Below are 17,281 nucleotides of genomic sequence, written 5' to 3'. Positions count from 1 at the left end.
TAAAACAATCTACTTTTCATAACAATTGTAACTCGAAAAGATATATACATAAAATTAGGTTCATGAATATTAATTATTTGATTTGAACAAAAAAGAAATAAATATAAAAAATATTCTAAATCACCGTTACACAATAATATATTTGATAAAATTGGAAACATTTAATAATATTTCAATACAATAAATGATATTTTAAATAATACTATGTAAATTTAATCTTTAGGAATTAAAACAACCCAAAAATATTTGCGTATGGAATAAAGAGAATTAAAGTTATAAATTTTAAAACATAACACGGCAACACACTAGAGCAGATTTCTGTCATTTGGACGTTTTAGTAGTAGAATATTGGTTGGCAGCCCGTACAAAGTGTGACTTTAGTAGCAGAATATTGGTTGGCAACCCGTACCAAGTGTGATTTTAGTAGTAGAATTTTCGAGGCAACCCGTACCAAGTGGGATATTTTTGCGTGTGTTAGTGAAAATCTTAGGATTAGTTACTTGTAGATGTATACAATGGTTTAAAGTAATTGTTTCTTGTTGTAAAGATTTACACCGCATTTAAAAACGAAATGGCAAATATAACATCAAGAGTTTTTGCGGCAATGCAAAATTTGGATATCGCCGCTCTTTCCACTTATCCATCTCATGAAATACGTCCGGTGTTACCTTCGCTAGTAAGAATGAGTTTGCTGTCCCCTCTTGATAATACGGAGTCATCAATGGAATCGCGAAAACAAATTTTAGCTGTTCTTATTGGGATAGAGGTTGTAAATAGTATAGTTTCATACTTGCAAGTGAATTACCATGAATTAGAACAGGAATTAAAAAAAGAGTTGCAAGCACGGCAGAAGTCGATGTACTTCGAAGGACAGCAGCATGAATATGGTTTACAAACCGGTATAGCTCTTGGATTTGAGCGCGCCGATGTTACTCGAAAGGTGCGAGTTGTTTTATCTGAGATTTTTAATATTCAATGGCAATTATCGGATCAAAAAACATTTTTGCAATCAGAGATTCTAGACGATGGAATCTATTTGGAGGAAGTTGTTGATATTTTATGTATTGCCTTGGCGGAACTTCCTTCATTATTGAATATTTTGGAATTAGCTGATGCACTGGTACATGTGCAAAACGGACAACGTATTATTTGCGCTTTAGTCGCAAATTTTCCTGATTGTTACAGGGATGTGGTGGCTCATGTTATTCTCAATTGTGATGAAGAAAGTAATGAAGGTAAACTAAAACTCTCATTATTAATGGCGCTAAACGAAATGAACCCATCCCAAGCATTGCCAACGCGGTCTATATGTGTAGAGATTTTAAAAGTTCCATCTTTTATGCTCAAACTTTGTTTAAAGTTTCCCGAAGACTTGGTAAGTAATAATTAAAATTTTTTATTGAGTTTTAACTATTCAAAAGAGCGGCCGTTCAGACAGAATTTGTCTAAAACAAAGTATTTATGATTCGGGGGAACGAATAATTTTTTCATATATATAACCTGGCCCCGTTTGCATGCTCACGCCTCCCCGGATCGACCAAGGACTTTGTTATGAAGTTTGACCACAGGCCACCAAAGCAAAAATAAGTGCTTTACGAAAGAACTAACTACTCCCCCAATCTTAAATACATTTTTTTGACATATGTATTTTAACGATTAAAAAAAAAATCGGTTTTTCCGCTCTCAAATAAATTAACACTTTTTCATATAAAATGTATAGTAATACAAAGATATGTAACATAAATTTTAATTGACGAAGTGGTGAACTTAATATTAATTAATATTTAAAGTTGGAAATATGCAGATATCTGGAAACGCATTTTCAAGTTGTAAAGTTTTAATTAGTTTATTTTTATGAAATATGCATTTGTACATAATATTCAATTTTTATCATTGGGAGTTTGTAATCTAATGAGAAAGAATAAGCTAATCCCTACGTCATTTAATATATTATATAATATATAAAATACCCCAAGAGTACCAAAGTTATCTTCATATGCCAATAACAGGTAGCCATGAGTTTACATTAGTTTAACTTCTTACGACTGCTACTTTCACAGTAGCTTTTTGGGGATGTTGTGAGAGAAAACTCCACTATAAAAGGAGAAATTATTTTGTGTATAAATGTATGTTTATTTCATATGTAAACGTACGTATATATTCTCTTAGGTGGCCTTTCTCACTGGTATGCTACTCGGCAACGATCAAAATATTCGGACGTGGTTTGCTATTTATATAAGGTCCAGCCAAAAAAGAAAGAGCGACGCATTGAATTTAGTACGAGCAGAGCTTTTGCAACAGTTGCAAAAAAATGTGCAAAAATCCTTAAATCCAGGAAGTGGGGAAGATTATACTGTCCAAGGCGTGGTGTTAATGCGTTTATATTGCGCCCTACGAGGAATAGCTGGATTAAAGTAAGTGTAGCATATGCGTATATATGTACATATGTATAAATATAGCAGTTGTCAATTGTAGTTTATCAAATTTAGGTTGCAGAAAGTAAATTTTTTTTTTGAATTTTTATGATTTGAAATTTTTTTATAGTATAGAAAGGAAGGCCTTTTCTCCCGCACAATATCTTTACCGTTATCATCAGACCTTGCATAAGACTTTATATTCATATCTGATTGATAAATAAATACAGTTTGGAACCAGTAAGGGAGGGCTAAGTTTGGGTGTAACCGAACATATCATACACTTACAACTTATCAGGATTAAAGTCGGGAAAGTACCTTGGGGTGTTGGTCAAAGAATTCAACATTCATTGTTCGATGAAATCGTGAATGGATTGCACTGAAATTTGTGTCTTATTAACTTAATTATAAGTCATAGACTAAACTAATTTTTTAACAATATTTTATTTCCCGTCAGCATCCTCAAATAAGGCTCATCTGACATAAACTCAATCGAAGAGATACCTCACATACCATTACCAGTATATAAGGAGTAAAGTCAACTAGATGTTTGGAAATCCTGATACTAGTTATATGGGGTCTAGGGCAAGTTTTCACCCGATTTTAAAGTTCGAAAATATTTCTATTAGGTATGGGTATATAAGGGCTAAGGGAAGTACTGACCCGATTCAAACCAATTTGACACACATGCATACTGTTCCAGCCTAAAATAAATTAATGCCCAATTTACAATTTTGCTTTTGTTTAAATTAAATTACATTTTATTTCATTACACTCCTAATTAATAATGTGTTTAATATTATACTAGTACCTTTTTTATCCCGTCTTGTGCCTATTTACTTAGTACCTACGTAAGTATGTAAGCATGTGCGTATATGTTTATGCGGACGTAGGTATGAAAATATGTATTTTTGTGTGTAATAAAAAATGCAATTATGTACAATTCATAGAAAACCGTAATATATGTATGTAGATGTAAATATGTGTGCATAAGCGGTGCTCTCACAGAAGTGAATAGCCTAATTCATGGTCACGGTCATCCGATTTTGCACAGGGTCATACTTCTAATCAAACACATACTATCATCAGGAAATGATTCTTTCCAAATTTCAATTATACATCTTACACATTGACCGATATTTTCGGTAAAAAGTCAGCTATAGGCACTGGAGTCCACATCTCGGTATGGGGGAACTTAAATATTTTTTTTCCGATTTAGACCATTTTTGGTCATAAGATGGCACACCTCAAAGGCACTGGGAAGTTGACGTGGTTTTCGTCTAATTTCGCACTGTAATGTAGAAATAGAAAGATAATATTATCTACCAAATTTGGTTACTGGAATTTTGGTAAGGTTCAGTTTGGTTGTCGTCGAAGTCATCTAACGGGAGGCCCAGGAAATGAGCTGTTTCGACGAGTTCGAAACATAGGGAGAAAGTTATTAGATGAATGGGAGTGAAAGAGTCGGTGAAGGTGTTACTAGCTCCACTGTGAATGGCGGTCAGTGCATGTCTGAAGTTAGTTGCGTCCGAAGTATGGCCGGTGTAATGTTCAATGGCGTCGACGTAGTCACGGTAGGCCCTCTTGATGTTCCTGGGAGGCGGTTCCGCTTCAAGCAGACGACTACAGTTTCTACGAAAACATCCCAGCAGAAACTGCTTGGAGAGGAGCTCGTTATGTTCCTTAACCTGAAGCATACGGGCCTCACTATGGAGGTGTTCTATTGGGGACATCAAGAGGCATCCCGTGATATTTAGAAGTGCAGTGTTTTGACAAGTCTGAAGCTTCTTCGTCTGCGTTGCACTACATTCAGGCGACCATAGTGATGCAGCATGGTTTAAGACCGGCCGGCCGATTGCCTTGTAAGTTACCAGCAAGCAATTTGATGATTTTGTTGTGGCTCTGTACTTTGGCAGTTATCGCAGTCGTGTGAGGAGTGAAGGAGCACAGGCTGTCGAATGTTACGCCTAAAATTTTGGGTTGTTGACTGTCTTAATTTTAATGCCATTGACTTAAATGTCTAGATCCAGTCTGTACTCCTTCATCCAGTTTGTAAATATTGTTGCTGTGGATTTAGTGGGAGAGAGTGCCAGGCTCCTTGCAGAAATGAAGCGAGAAAGGTCGGAGATATAGCTGTTTACTTTTGAGCACACTCCGTCGATTCCATTGCCCGACGTCAATATCGCGCAGTTATCAGCGTACGATGTGATGGAAATTCCCTCTGGTGGATTGCGGGAGTTTCGAGATATAGAAGTTAAACAGTAGCGGGAAGAGGACACCACCCTGCGGGATCCCTGTTTAATTTTTTTCAGCTTATAATTTTGACCTCGAAACAGTACGGATTAGTGCCGACCGCTCAGTTAGTTCATAGCCCACCTCTTCAACACTGGAGGGAGCGTGAATTGTTCGATGTCTTCAATTAGCGTTGTATGATTGACTGTGTCAAATGCTTTTCGGTACGTCATATCAGTTAAGTGCAACTCCTGTACTGGCTGGTGTTACTTTCCGTCGTGTTCCGGCCTGCGGAGTGGAGTGCGTCGCCAAACAACCGCCCCTGCGGTTATTATAGCTGCAACAATCACCACCTACAGGCACCTCCCTTACACCCAGGATTACCCCTAGACACCCGAGACAAACCCGACTCTTACAGTTAAACTGCAGCAGACTCCAAAGTAAGATCGAGGAGATAGTTGAATTCATAAGCCGGGAACACGTATCGATAGCTGCGAACCACCACTCAGGTCTTCTGAGTTGTTGATCGCTGCTGCTACCGCTCGTTCTATACCGGCTGGAAGAATCGCGAAACTCCGCTTTAATTTCCCAGCCGAAGCAGCTGTTTTAACCAACGAGCGCGGCCGATTCCTGTGAGCCTCGAATAAGGGATCTTAATTCTGAGATTCGGCACATGGTAAACAAACTTACGCAGACAAAATGAATAGAGCATCTGAAGACCTGCAACCTCTCCACCGGTGTAAGTACACTTTGGGCTACTGTCAATGCCTTGTCTATTCAATTCGATGGCCATGGCTTCTCGGACACAAAGAAGTGCGCGAGCTATTTCAGTGCGAGGAACCAGGAGTTGCTAAGTGGTTATCGTACGGCGATTGGAGCGGGATAAAGGTTGGGGCGTGAAATAGCTAATGCCATAGTCATCTAATACGAACGACTACTTAATATTTTACATGGAGAATTACATATGAAAAACTGTTTAAAAAGTTAGTGTCACATACGTTAACAATTCAACAAAAACTGGATCGAAAACAAATTTCTCAGCATAATTTTAAGCGTTCTAAGCAAAATAAAACTGATTTCTTGCTTCGTTTTATAACTGTGGATGAGACTACCACCATGATCCTAAATTGAAGCAAGAAGGTTTACAGTGGACTGAAGCTGGTTGTTCAGCTCCAAAGCAAGTGAAGTCACAACTGATTTTTTGTTGATTGGTTATCTGCAGAAAGGTAAAACAATCAACTCTGAATATTATTGCAGCTTTTTGGATCAGCTGGATGAAAAAAATCGTGATTATGGTTTGCAGCACAAAAAAATCATTTTTCATCAAGATAATGCACCTATTCACAAAGGTGTTGATACAAAGTCAAAATTTAATGAATTAAAGTACGAATTGCTCAACCATACACCGTGTTCACCAGATTTGGCTCCCAGTGACTACTAGCTCTTCAGAAACCTGAAACAATTCCTTGGTGGAAATCGTTTTTCGTTGAATGAAGAAGCTATTACAGCCGTAGACGCGTATTTTGCAGAGCTTTCGGAAAGTCATTATAGGGTTGGCATAAAATTATTGGGGGATCGTTGGAATAAGTGTATTGAAGTTAAGGGAGATTATATTGAATAAAAAAATATATTTCGTACCAAACACAGTATTTTTTCATTTCGAGCGCAGAAACTTTTCAACCAACCTGTATTATAGGTCATATACTCAAACCTTTGATTGATAATATAATTGATGTTGAAAACGTCAAGCAGAGGATCGAAATTCATTATGTATATTAGGAATGTAAGGTTTAGATCTAGGTCTAGACCAACTCCATTCATATTCAGCGATAAACAATTAATTTAATTTTATAATTTTTAAAAAAACATTATTTCATTAAAATACATTTTGACCAACCTAAGCGGTTTAAAGTTAGATGGAAAGTAGGAAATCACTATACAGGGTATATTAACAGACAGAGGTCAGTGCTTGTTACATTGCTTATTTATACATAAGAATATTTATCTTATCTTATTATATTATAAGAACATATTTTTAAGCAATTTTATAAATAAATAACTCATACGCTGACCGACATATTAGGCATAAGGTTTGTTAGATTAAGATATAATAAAATCATTATATGTAGGTAGGTAGAGTGGCTGTCTGACGACGCACCTAGGCTATAAGGAGGCCATTGTAATACCACCTGGACTAATATCCTCTCACTATATTGGCTCCTCTCTGAACCATCCCGTGCTTCTGATGAAATTCATCAGTACAGAAAGTTTTATTTGTTCAACCTCTGAAACTTCGTCAAGAATCCTTTGACCGACAGTTGCTATTCTTTTCCTGTATAGAGCGCTTTGCATAGAATATGTTTTACAGTCTCCTCTTATTCTACCTCCTGACAGCTTCTACAATAGGCTTTGTATGGTGCCAATTAGTCAGTGACCTATGAGTACTCCTACTTGAGTTCTTATGTTATTCCCTTTGAATGTGTTCCATTTATGCCACGTGGCTAAATGACCACTCAATCCCCCCTCACCGTAAGACACTGTCACACTACACCAATTCACATCCACATCACCACACCTACTTACCATACATTCCACACCTACATACCATACATTCCACATCACTACACCATGCACCAACACGCACACAAATACAACTTAACACCGATCACACCACCATGAAGACATCAACAGATATATAAGGGACCAAAAGAAGGATCCCGCTTCCCTTTTTTGTATCGACTCGCTAGCGATTAGTTCCTTGAGCACCCGCCGAAATCGACTCTCTTTCCTTTTAAATTATTTTTTGCTAACGGTGAGTGAAGTGAAAATTAATTTATTAATTAAATAAACACCACGTTTGCCTGCTTGTTGAGCAAGTCAGGGATTGACTCCACCGAAACTCATCTAAATTTATAACATGTTTGTCGATTAAATATTTACAAGTGGCCAGAGGCATATAATTTCCTTCTTTTCCAGAATCTAATTGTAGGGTGATGCCTGTTCTGGCTAGTTCATTTGCTTCACGAAATATCACTACGTCCTGGAATTCATTGCTTGGCAATCTGTATATACCATATAAATATATTCCTTGTTGTGACCGCACTCCTTGTCAGAACAAGAAGATTTTCTTTAATTGCTGTGATATCCGCTTGGAAGACACTTCAGTGGTTTGGTAAACGGAATGCGGTTTTGGTGTCTAATTTTGCTGAAAAGACACCACCTCCCACTCGATTATCTAGTTTGGACCCATCCGTATATATGCTTATCCCTGTGTTCCTATCCACCACGCCTCTTTTCCATTCTTCCGTGGTAATGGGGAAATGGAAACTTACTAAGTATCATAAAATACTTATACACTTATTACAGGCGACTAATTGGGAGGATTCTGACTTTGCTGTCAGTTGCTTACAGACAAAGTCTGTTGGCAGTATATGTAAAATAAGGTTTAGTGCCTGACTTGAAGTTGTTTAAAGAGCTCCACTGATGCATACACTAGCTGCCCTTTGTATGTTTTCCATATGTGGTCCTGTGTATTTATTTCATACTTGGTCTTGCAACTGCTATGTAGATTTGGGCTACAGCCTTTTGCAGTATTTCGAAAGTAAACTATAGTATATCCAATATTATATGTTCTGTTCACAGATTGATGTACGGTATAAAGTTTGAAAATCTTATATATATTATATATAACAGAAACAGATGCTCTTAAGTTTTTTTTTTTTTTTTTTGGTTTTGTTTTTCGGGGGAGGTTGAGAAAAATGCCTTCCGCATCGTCATTGTGTCGTCACAGCAATGGTATGTGGCAATTGCAGGTCACTAAAAAACTCTCCTCTAGGGAACCATCGCCCACCCCGGAACCGCTTTCGCATTACTTCAGGGTGGCGTTCCATATTTCTCGTCTTAAGACTTACATGTCATTACCTGCGTGCTGGTCCCGTTTTTTAATTCGTAGTACGTTGTCTATATAATTTTTCACGTTCTTCCAAGTCTTAAGTTTCGTTAAGGTAACTCACATACCATCAATAATATATAAGCAGTAAAGTCAAGCGGATCTTTGAGAATCCAGATATTTGTTATATGGGGGCTAGGGCAAGTTTTCAACTGATTTTATCCATTTTAGGCACAGAGATGCTGTTATTAGAAAAATACGCTCAATTTTATTAAGATAATTCACATGTTGGCTAATATATGCGGTATAAAGTCACCCGGAAGTTCGAAAATCATTTTTTATATGGTAGCTATTTAGGTATATGGGGACTAAGGGAAGTATTACCAGGATTTAACCCATACCGACATACTACTATCAGAAACGGGATCTCTCCGAATTTCAATGATACATTTCACACATTGACCGATATTTGTGGTAAAAAGTCAGCTATATTCACTAGGATTCACATCTTCGGTATCTTGGGGCCTGAACCTTTATGGTCCGAGTTTGACAATTTAAGGCTTGAGATGGCATAACTTAAGGTCACTATCGTTTGTTTATTCCAAAATATTTACTGGTGCTTGATTTGTATACAGGAAAGTGAATCAGAAATCAGAAATTTCGCACTGTAGCACACATAGGAATGTAAAGATAATGTTACCTACTGTATTTTGTTGAAATTGGTCAATTAGGTCCGGAGATATGTATATGATTTCGCCTAAAAGTGGGCGATGCCACCCATCGTCTAATTTTGATATCGGCTCTATATAAATTTGTTTTGTACCATCCAGGATGTAAAATGTAATGTTTCTGACGCATTTAGACATGGAGTTTTATTAGTTTTTAACAAAACCGTTATATGGGGAGTGAGGGGTTATCATTGGATTTTACGTATTTTCCCACTGTCGTAAGAGATACTGCAAATAGTTGCCCAGAGCAAATTTTTTGATATAGCTTAAATGGTTTGGGAGATATATGCATTAAACTTATTAGGTGGAGGGGCTATGTCTACCCAAATTACAGTTTTGTATCTTAATATGCGGCTTAATTATGGCAATTTCGATATTGGCGTTTTTTGGGCGTCGAAGTGGTCCGATTAGGCTCATCTACAATACCAAACTTCTTATAGTGTCAATACACATATGTACCAAATTTCATCAAGATATCATAATTTTTAGTCAGGTTACCTACAGACATCCGGGTTTCACTTCGTTTCGTCATCCTAATCATTTATAAATGGTATATAGTAACACTATATCTATCTTTATTAATTGTAGATGATACAAACAACCGTTAGGTAAACAAAACAATTATAATCTGTAGCAATACGTTGCAAGAGTATAAAAATGTTCGGGTATATTGGGATAGGGGTCTGGACTGATTACATTAACTCTTGGTATTACTCATTTTTCTATACTATTCTACTTATAATAATTTTCGTTATTCTAGTAGACTTTATACCGAATATCTCGGTAAATGTATGAGTTATCTTGCTTGATACTATATATATATTATACTTGACTCTACACTTGATTAACGCCAAAAGTTAATGCAACAAGCCCAGACCTTTCACTAGCTCTAATACAGCCAATGTAGAGATATGCGTCTTCTCAGATAACTTTAAATTCGATGTAGAGTTTTCTGAGTTTTCACCTTCCTTTAAGTCAGAACATTCGAAAAAATAAAATTTACAATTTTTGTAAATTGCTAGTACATTAATAAAGCACCAAATCGTAATGATAACCTACAGTGGTTTTGTTACCCTAGACATAAGATTGATTTCGGATATATTTGAGCCTCGTTGTTCATGAATCTAAGATAAGATGTAAGATTTGCTCTCGTTTATTTGTAAATCTTTATTTCCATTTTACATTCCAAAAACAGAAAACAGTTACATTTATAATGTCCGTTTTGTTTTGAAAAAAAAGGATACATTAAAAATAAACACAAAGAAAAGTGTCGAAAACTTGTGTTATATTTCAATAAAACGCCTTCTATGAGCTCTTATTTTATATTTTTCCAGGGCGTAATATCTTTTTAAGGACCAGCACTAATCTTTCATTATATGACGAGCTCAACAATTTTTATACTATTCTTCCATCACTTTTATGCCCTGGTTCAATCTCTGTTTCCTACTTTAGGTTCGATAATTATCCGAACATTTATCCAGATGTTTGCCGAAATAGTCGAAATTGATACTCAAATTTGTTTCTAGAGTTTGACAGTTTGCCAGCACATTTTGTACAATTTCTTCATAATTTGATTTTCGACCATCAACACAAAACTTTTTCACGATTTACTTTCTAGAACAGTCATAACTTTCATAAAATCTTTTAGTAATTGCTGTATCAAATATTCCACCTTTCAGCTTTTCCATACTAAGTTCGGAAATTTTCTACAAATCTCACTAAAACAATATCCTTCAACGTCCAGCGTTTTGACAAATTATTTATAAGTTCATGGCTAACTTTAACTGCGTTGTAATGGACAAAGAGTCCTACGTAAAAGGGGACTTAAAACAACTTCGAGGCCGCCAGTTTTCAAAATAAAAAGCTCGACAAAATCCCAAAAATGTCTTATTTGCCACTGCGGCTTTAAAAGCGAACCATTGGGTATGGAAGTATAAATAAAGACATTTATGTTATTGAGTATTTATAGAAGCGTCCATTGCCTTTAATTAAGCTTCATAAGGACCCACTACTCCTTCGGCCTTATTTCGCGACATGTTATTACGGAAAAATTGCTTTAAAGTGGTACCAAATCAATAGATTGGCTGTAGTTCCTAAAGAGGCTAACCCTCCAAATTGCCCAGAGCCAATTGGGACTTACTGAGTCATTATTAAAGCAAAACTGTTAAAGGCCCAACAAGTTGTAAAAAATGAAAGGCTTTTTAAAAATAAATGGCGAAATGTAACCAAATACTTCAGTAATGCCTTGATTATTCGCCTATAACAAAACAAACTGACTTTTTTTAAATTCGTATAAAGCTATATGTAAGCTATAACTTGTATAAGTATTTTTGAAATTAAATAATAAATATAAGTTTTATAACGTTATTGCTGCGACCAGCTTTTTTCGTGCTCATGTTTTATATCCCTAATATATTGATTTCCGATCATATGATTCACATTTTCCTGATCTCATTATTACATATGTATATCTCCTTTCAGTAAATTAGATTGATTCTACTATAAATATCTCGAACACGAAGTAAAGTGTTAAATTTTTTTAATTCGCTGTTATCGATTATAATGCAGTCCAACAAAAAAAAATTCGGCTTAAGTATTGTCGAGCTTTAACCTTTTTGTGTTAAAACACTAACATGGTTAACGAGAGTATCAAAACACTACAACTGCTACCAAGCAGTTTATTTCGAAAAACTTTTATTAAAAAATTAAAAACTTTGGTAAATAAACAATTTAAAATAGTTTTAAACTATTTCAATAAGTGATTGAGTGATTAAGAGTTGTACAAATAAACAGAAAAAACGTTAACTTCGGTTGCACCGAAACACGATAACACTCTTCACAGAACTTGATTCCGATCGTTCAATTTGAAGGGCAGCTATATGTTATCGTGATCTGATCTGAACAATTTCCTGGGAGATTGCATAATTGCCTTAGACAATAACCTACGCCAAATTTCGTGAAGATATCACGTCAAATAAAAGTTTTCCATGCATGCACTTTACTTCGATCGTTGAGTTAATATGGCAGCTAAATACTATAGTCAACCGATCTATTCAATTTCTTTGGAGCATTATTGCCTTAAATAATAATCTCTGCCGAATTTCGTAAAGATATCTCGTCAAATGAAAAAGTTTTCCATACAAGCATTTGATTCCGATCGTGGCAGCTATATGCTATAGTGATCTGATCCGAACAATTTCTTTGGAGATTACATGGTTGCCTTTGACAATAACTTATGCCTAATTTCGTGAAGATAGATGGCCCAATATCGGCCGTTCCGACAAATGAGCAGCTTCTTAGTGAGAAAAGAACATGTGCAAAATTTCATATCGATAGCTTCAGAGCTGAGGGACTAGTTCGCGTATATTCAGACGGACGGACGGACAGACGGACATGGCTAAATCAACTTAGCTCATTATGCTTATAATTTTTGTATATATTTTATAGGGCCTCCCGACATATCATTCTGGGTATTACAAATTTCGTGGCAAACTTAATATATCCTGTTCAGGGTATAACAAGCTTGCAACAAGTTAATGAACTTGTTGAGCTCGTGGCAAAGGGAGAGCGGAAACTCTTGCGAACATAAAAATCGATACAATCTACTATTCCTAGAAATGCATTTTTTGAGTAAAATTTAATTTTATAAGCTTCTCTTCGGTCATTTGAGTTTTAATTTACTACGCACAAATACGTGTTCATACATCGTAGGTTACGCCAGCACAACGTTAAAATCATTTTCACTGAATTTTTGATAACAATAATCAGTAATAAAATGAATTTATTTATAAAAGCAATAAACATTATTTAAAAGCCACAAAATTGTCAATAAAACTTTGGCATTCTTTGTGTTAGGAATTTCCAATAGATTTGCGTAATCTTGAAGCTTTTTAGTATGCGCAGCACATCTCTTTTAGATTAACAACATCAATGACTGAGTTGCAGTTCTTAATACTAAAAATAGATTAATTTATCCAAATTTCAACTGATTGGAGTTGCGAAATTGGGTATAAGCAAGTGTATGTCCTTTATTATAAGTTAATAGATACCAAATAACATTTTAATTCAATCACCAAATAAGATTTTAATTCATTCACAACTTCGTCGAATGCTGAACACTATTTAATATACAAAATAACAATACTAGCTGTCTTAATTTGTCCCTAGGAGAACAATTACTTGCTTGAACCCTTTTCATTGAACTCTCCCGAAACAGCTTCACCTTAAGAAACCCGGCGATTTCTATAAGCCCTTTTCTCTTTCCGGAGCTTTTCTCGTAATAGGCCCACAGCGAAGAACGGTTCCGGTTCTATTGGCTTGGTTGCTGCTGCTTCCTTCGTTAGAAGTTGACTATCACTGAGGATGAGAATACGTTCCCCGTAATAGCTTTTCTTTAAAATCTCTGCACATCTGCTAATGGCGAACATCTCTGCTTGAAAAATGCTTGGAAATTTGTCCACGGGCACTGACAGTTTGGTGCGTGGTTTCACTATCCCGGCCCCGATTTTGCTCCTGAGAACAGTTACTACCTTAGGTATGAAGATAACTAATACAGTTCTCCTGCGCAAGACTGTCGGGTTTTCAAAGATTCATCTGCATGTGTTGTAAATCTTCGATAACTAAAATCAGAACGTTTTAGATATAAATACATACATATTATATAATATAGTTTTTTATTTAATAATTTCTTCTAATTTATTTATATTTTTTTTTCATTATGACTTAGATTTAACGATGACGAAGTCAATATGTTAACTCAACTAGTTACTAGCCGCCCAAAACCCACACAATCTGGACTTCGATTCGTCTCACTGGCCCTTTGTATGCTCATTGCGTGTCCGTCTCTTGTATCTACAACTGCTCTTGAAAATAAATCAGTTGAATGGCTACAATGGCTTATAAAGGAAGATAAATTTTTTGGTAGAAAGTCAGACACGTCTGCATCGCTGGGTGAAATGTTGCTCTTGCTCGCAATACATTTTCATAGTAACCAAATAACTGCCATCAGCGAATTGGTTTGCTCTACTTTAGCCATGAAAATTCCTATTCGTCCAAATAGTACAAATCGTATAAAACAAGTTTTCACCCAAGATCTATTTACTGAACAGGTGGTTGCATCTCATGCTGTTCGCGTGCCAGTTACACCTAATTTAAATGCAAATATTTCCGGTTATCTTTCGGTTCATTGTATACATCAGTTATTAAAATCTCGAGCATTTCTAAAGCATAAAGTTCCTATTAAACTATGGATTTACAAGCAAATATGTAGTTCTGTGCGACCAGTTCATCCTGTAATGCCAGCTTTAATAGAAGTTTATGTTAATTCGTTAATAGTACCGAATCCGTTGGGGAAAATCAATGTGGATCACATGCATAAGCCGTTCTCTGAAACCGAAATTTTGCATATATTTAAATCATCGAAAGCTACTACTTTTGATAGCAAAAATCTCTTTGGAGCCACCCAAACTCTTTCGTTTGGTGCCACAACCGCAGAATTGGAGGAAATAATAGGAATTGAAGTAAAATGTAATTTAACGGCTCAACTACTTATCCTGTACTATTTGGTTCTTTATGAAGATACTCGTCTTTCTAATACACACAGTCAGTCTACCGCCGTAAGAAAAATAAAAGAGTATTCTAATAACTTTTTGGCAGAACTTCCTATGAAGTATTTGTTGCAGAAAGCGGAACAATATCAAAATGATTATGCTGGTCTATTCCATCCATTACTTCGCTTAATTATTTCCAATTATCCCCATTTGAGCATGGTTGACGATTGGATGGAGGAGCACTATATATCTAATCCGGTTTTACCGAATCTCATGGTAAATAAACAAATTGAACGTGCTCTTGTCATTAAGGCGCTTGAAAAAATAAGAACGAAACCGGCAATAGCAATACGGGTTTTTAAAGCTCTTTTAAAGCTGCCTGCTGAAGACCTGGCGCAATATACAGATCTAATAGTTGAAAACATGTCAATAGTGTTTCAGAAAAACGTTCCACGAATTATTCAAGAACTCTATAAGGATATATGGTTACGACTTAATTCTGTATTACCTACTAGCTTTTGGAAAATGTCCTTAAATTCTGTAATGAATGCGGATACTGGTGCTACAAGATGTACATATGTTAATGAAGATTTGTTGGATCCATTACAGGTTCTAAGGTATGCCTATAATTATTTATATAACTAATCTTTTTCTTACTCCGAAGAGATGAAATTGACAATTTACATATTTCAGGTGCGGTAAACATGTGTTTTACTCTCCCTACACCTTAATGATACTGCTGCGGATACTTCAAGGCAGCTTGGCCGCATCTAAAGCTTTTCTCAACATACAAATGCCTTCCAAACAGATATTGGATAAAAATATTCTGTTACAAAGTGATACCGATCGCGAGGAATTGAAGACAGCATTAATTGCGTCTCAGGAGAGCGCAGCTGTACACATACTTCTGGAGGTTTTAGCAGATATGAATAAAAATGCAAAGGACACGGTATCAACGTTTTCGTTACGAGAAACGCAAGGCATAATATGCTCATTTATACATCAGGCTTTTATATCCGAACCTTCTTTAGCTAAACTAGTTCACTTTCAAACATATCCCCGAGAAGTTATACCAATGATGGTAATGGGAGTCCCTTCAATGCATATATGTATCGATTTTTTGCATGAATTTCTCAGTATGCCGGAAATGGATAAACAAATTTTCACAATCGATTTAGCATCACATCTCGTTCTTAAATACGCTATACCCAAGAGTTTAAGTGTTTCAAAATTCTGTATTAACACAGTCCAATCTTCCTTATCCCTACTTTCCACGCATGCTAAGTGCAAATTTTTAAGCAACGTTCTTCCGGCCCTTATCCGATTCGCGGAAGCTTTCCCAATTTTAGTTGACGACTGTATTAATATTTTGATGTCAACTGGAAAGAGTTTGCATTCACAGGGAACTTTAGGTATTAACTCAACACAAATGCAACTTACATCAAATACAAAACAAAAATGTTTCAAGGATACACAACAATATATAAGCATGATAGAGGAAGCTTTTGAAACGCTGATTACTAAAATTGTGAATAAAGTTGAACTGTACTGAAACTGTTCCACAAACGTGAATAATCAATTCCATTTAAAAAATACTAGCAGTTAATAACAATAAATAAATAGTAAACAACAGTGACTACTTCGCTATTTTAAGGTTTCTTAATAATTTTAATAAAAAAAGATATATTAATTTGAATCTTTAGTTTTTATTAAAATTGTATTACCAATGTCATATAAAGGAATAACATCTATTATTTACACTTTCACAATTTGTTGCACATAAAACGAACCCTGATATATGTATGTATAAAGGATTGTCCGGATCCAAATGATCAGGATGATGAGACGAGTTGATGAAATTTGGATGTCTGTTATGTGCGTTATTTCGCTAAAGTAAAAAGCCAGAAGCCATAATTTTATTTAAATGTGGCCAACAGAGCTGTATGTGACTTGTTAAATTATTTGACAATCCATCACTTTTAGATGGAATGAAATTCATAAAAATATGAACATGAAAATATTGTATCCATAAGTTATAATTATATATAGAAATTTATATTTTTGAGACATGTACATTAGTATACAAATATACAACATATGTAAACCATAAATTGAATAAAAAAATACAGTCCACTGAATGTCAAGTGCTATGATAGGCTATAAAATTCGAATATAAAACTTTGCTAATAAAATTGTTAAAAACATTATTTATCGAAAGAAACACATAAATTACAGTGTACTCGTATACATAAATACATACAAACAAATTTACGATACATATTGAACATTAAAATATGAACTACACACATACACATGTATTACAAATAAAAACAACCGTATATTGTATGAAAATATACAAGATACAAAACATACATACACAAAATTAGCAACTGATAAAATGCGTTAGCTGCACTTAAGTCACACAGGGAACGTAAATATTTATAAAAGACCCATGCATTAGTATTTGAA

General features: G+C 35.4%; 1 protein-coding gene across 1 annotated transcript; it reads left to right on the top strand.

Moving 5' to 3' along the window:
- The first annotated feature begins 461 nt into the window (after nucleotides 1-461).
- Nucleotides 462-17,004, top strand: IntS2 (integrator complex subunit 2). Its single transcript, XM_014242793.3, has 4 exons — nucleotides 462-1,375; nucleotides 2,170-2,414; nucleotides 13,990-15,429; nucleotides 15,506-17,004. The coding sequence occupies exons 1-4, from the start codon at nucleotides 572-574 to the stop codon at nucleotides 16,362-16,364; spliced, it is 3,348 nt and encodes a 1,115-aa protein (XP_014098268.2). The 5' UTR covers nucleotides 462-571; the 3' UTR covers nucleotides 16,365-17,004.
- The last annotated feature ends 277 nt before the right edge of the window (nucleotides 17,005-17,281 follow it).

Source organism: Bactrocera oleae, chromosome 5, assembly GCF_042242935.1.
Source record: "Bactrocera oleae isolate idBacOlea1 chromosome 5, idBacOlea1, whole genome shotgun sequence".
NCBI classification, from domain to species: domain Eukaryota; kingdom Metazoa; phylum Arthropoda; class Insecta; order Diptera; family Tephritidae; genus Bactrocera; species Bactrocera oleae.
This window is presented reverse-complemented; position numbering and strand designations above follow the sequence as displayed.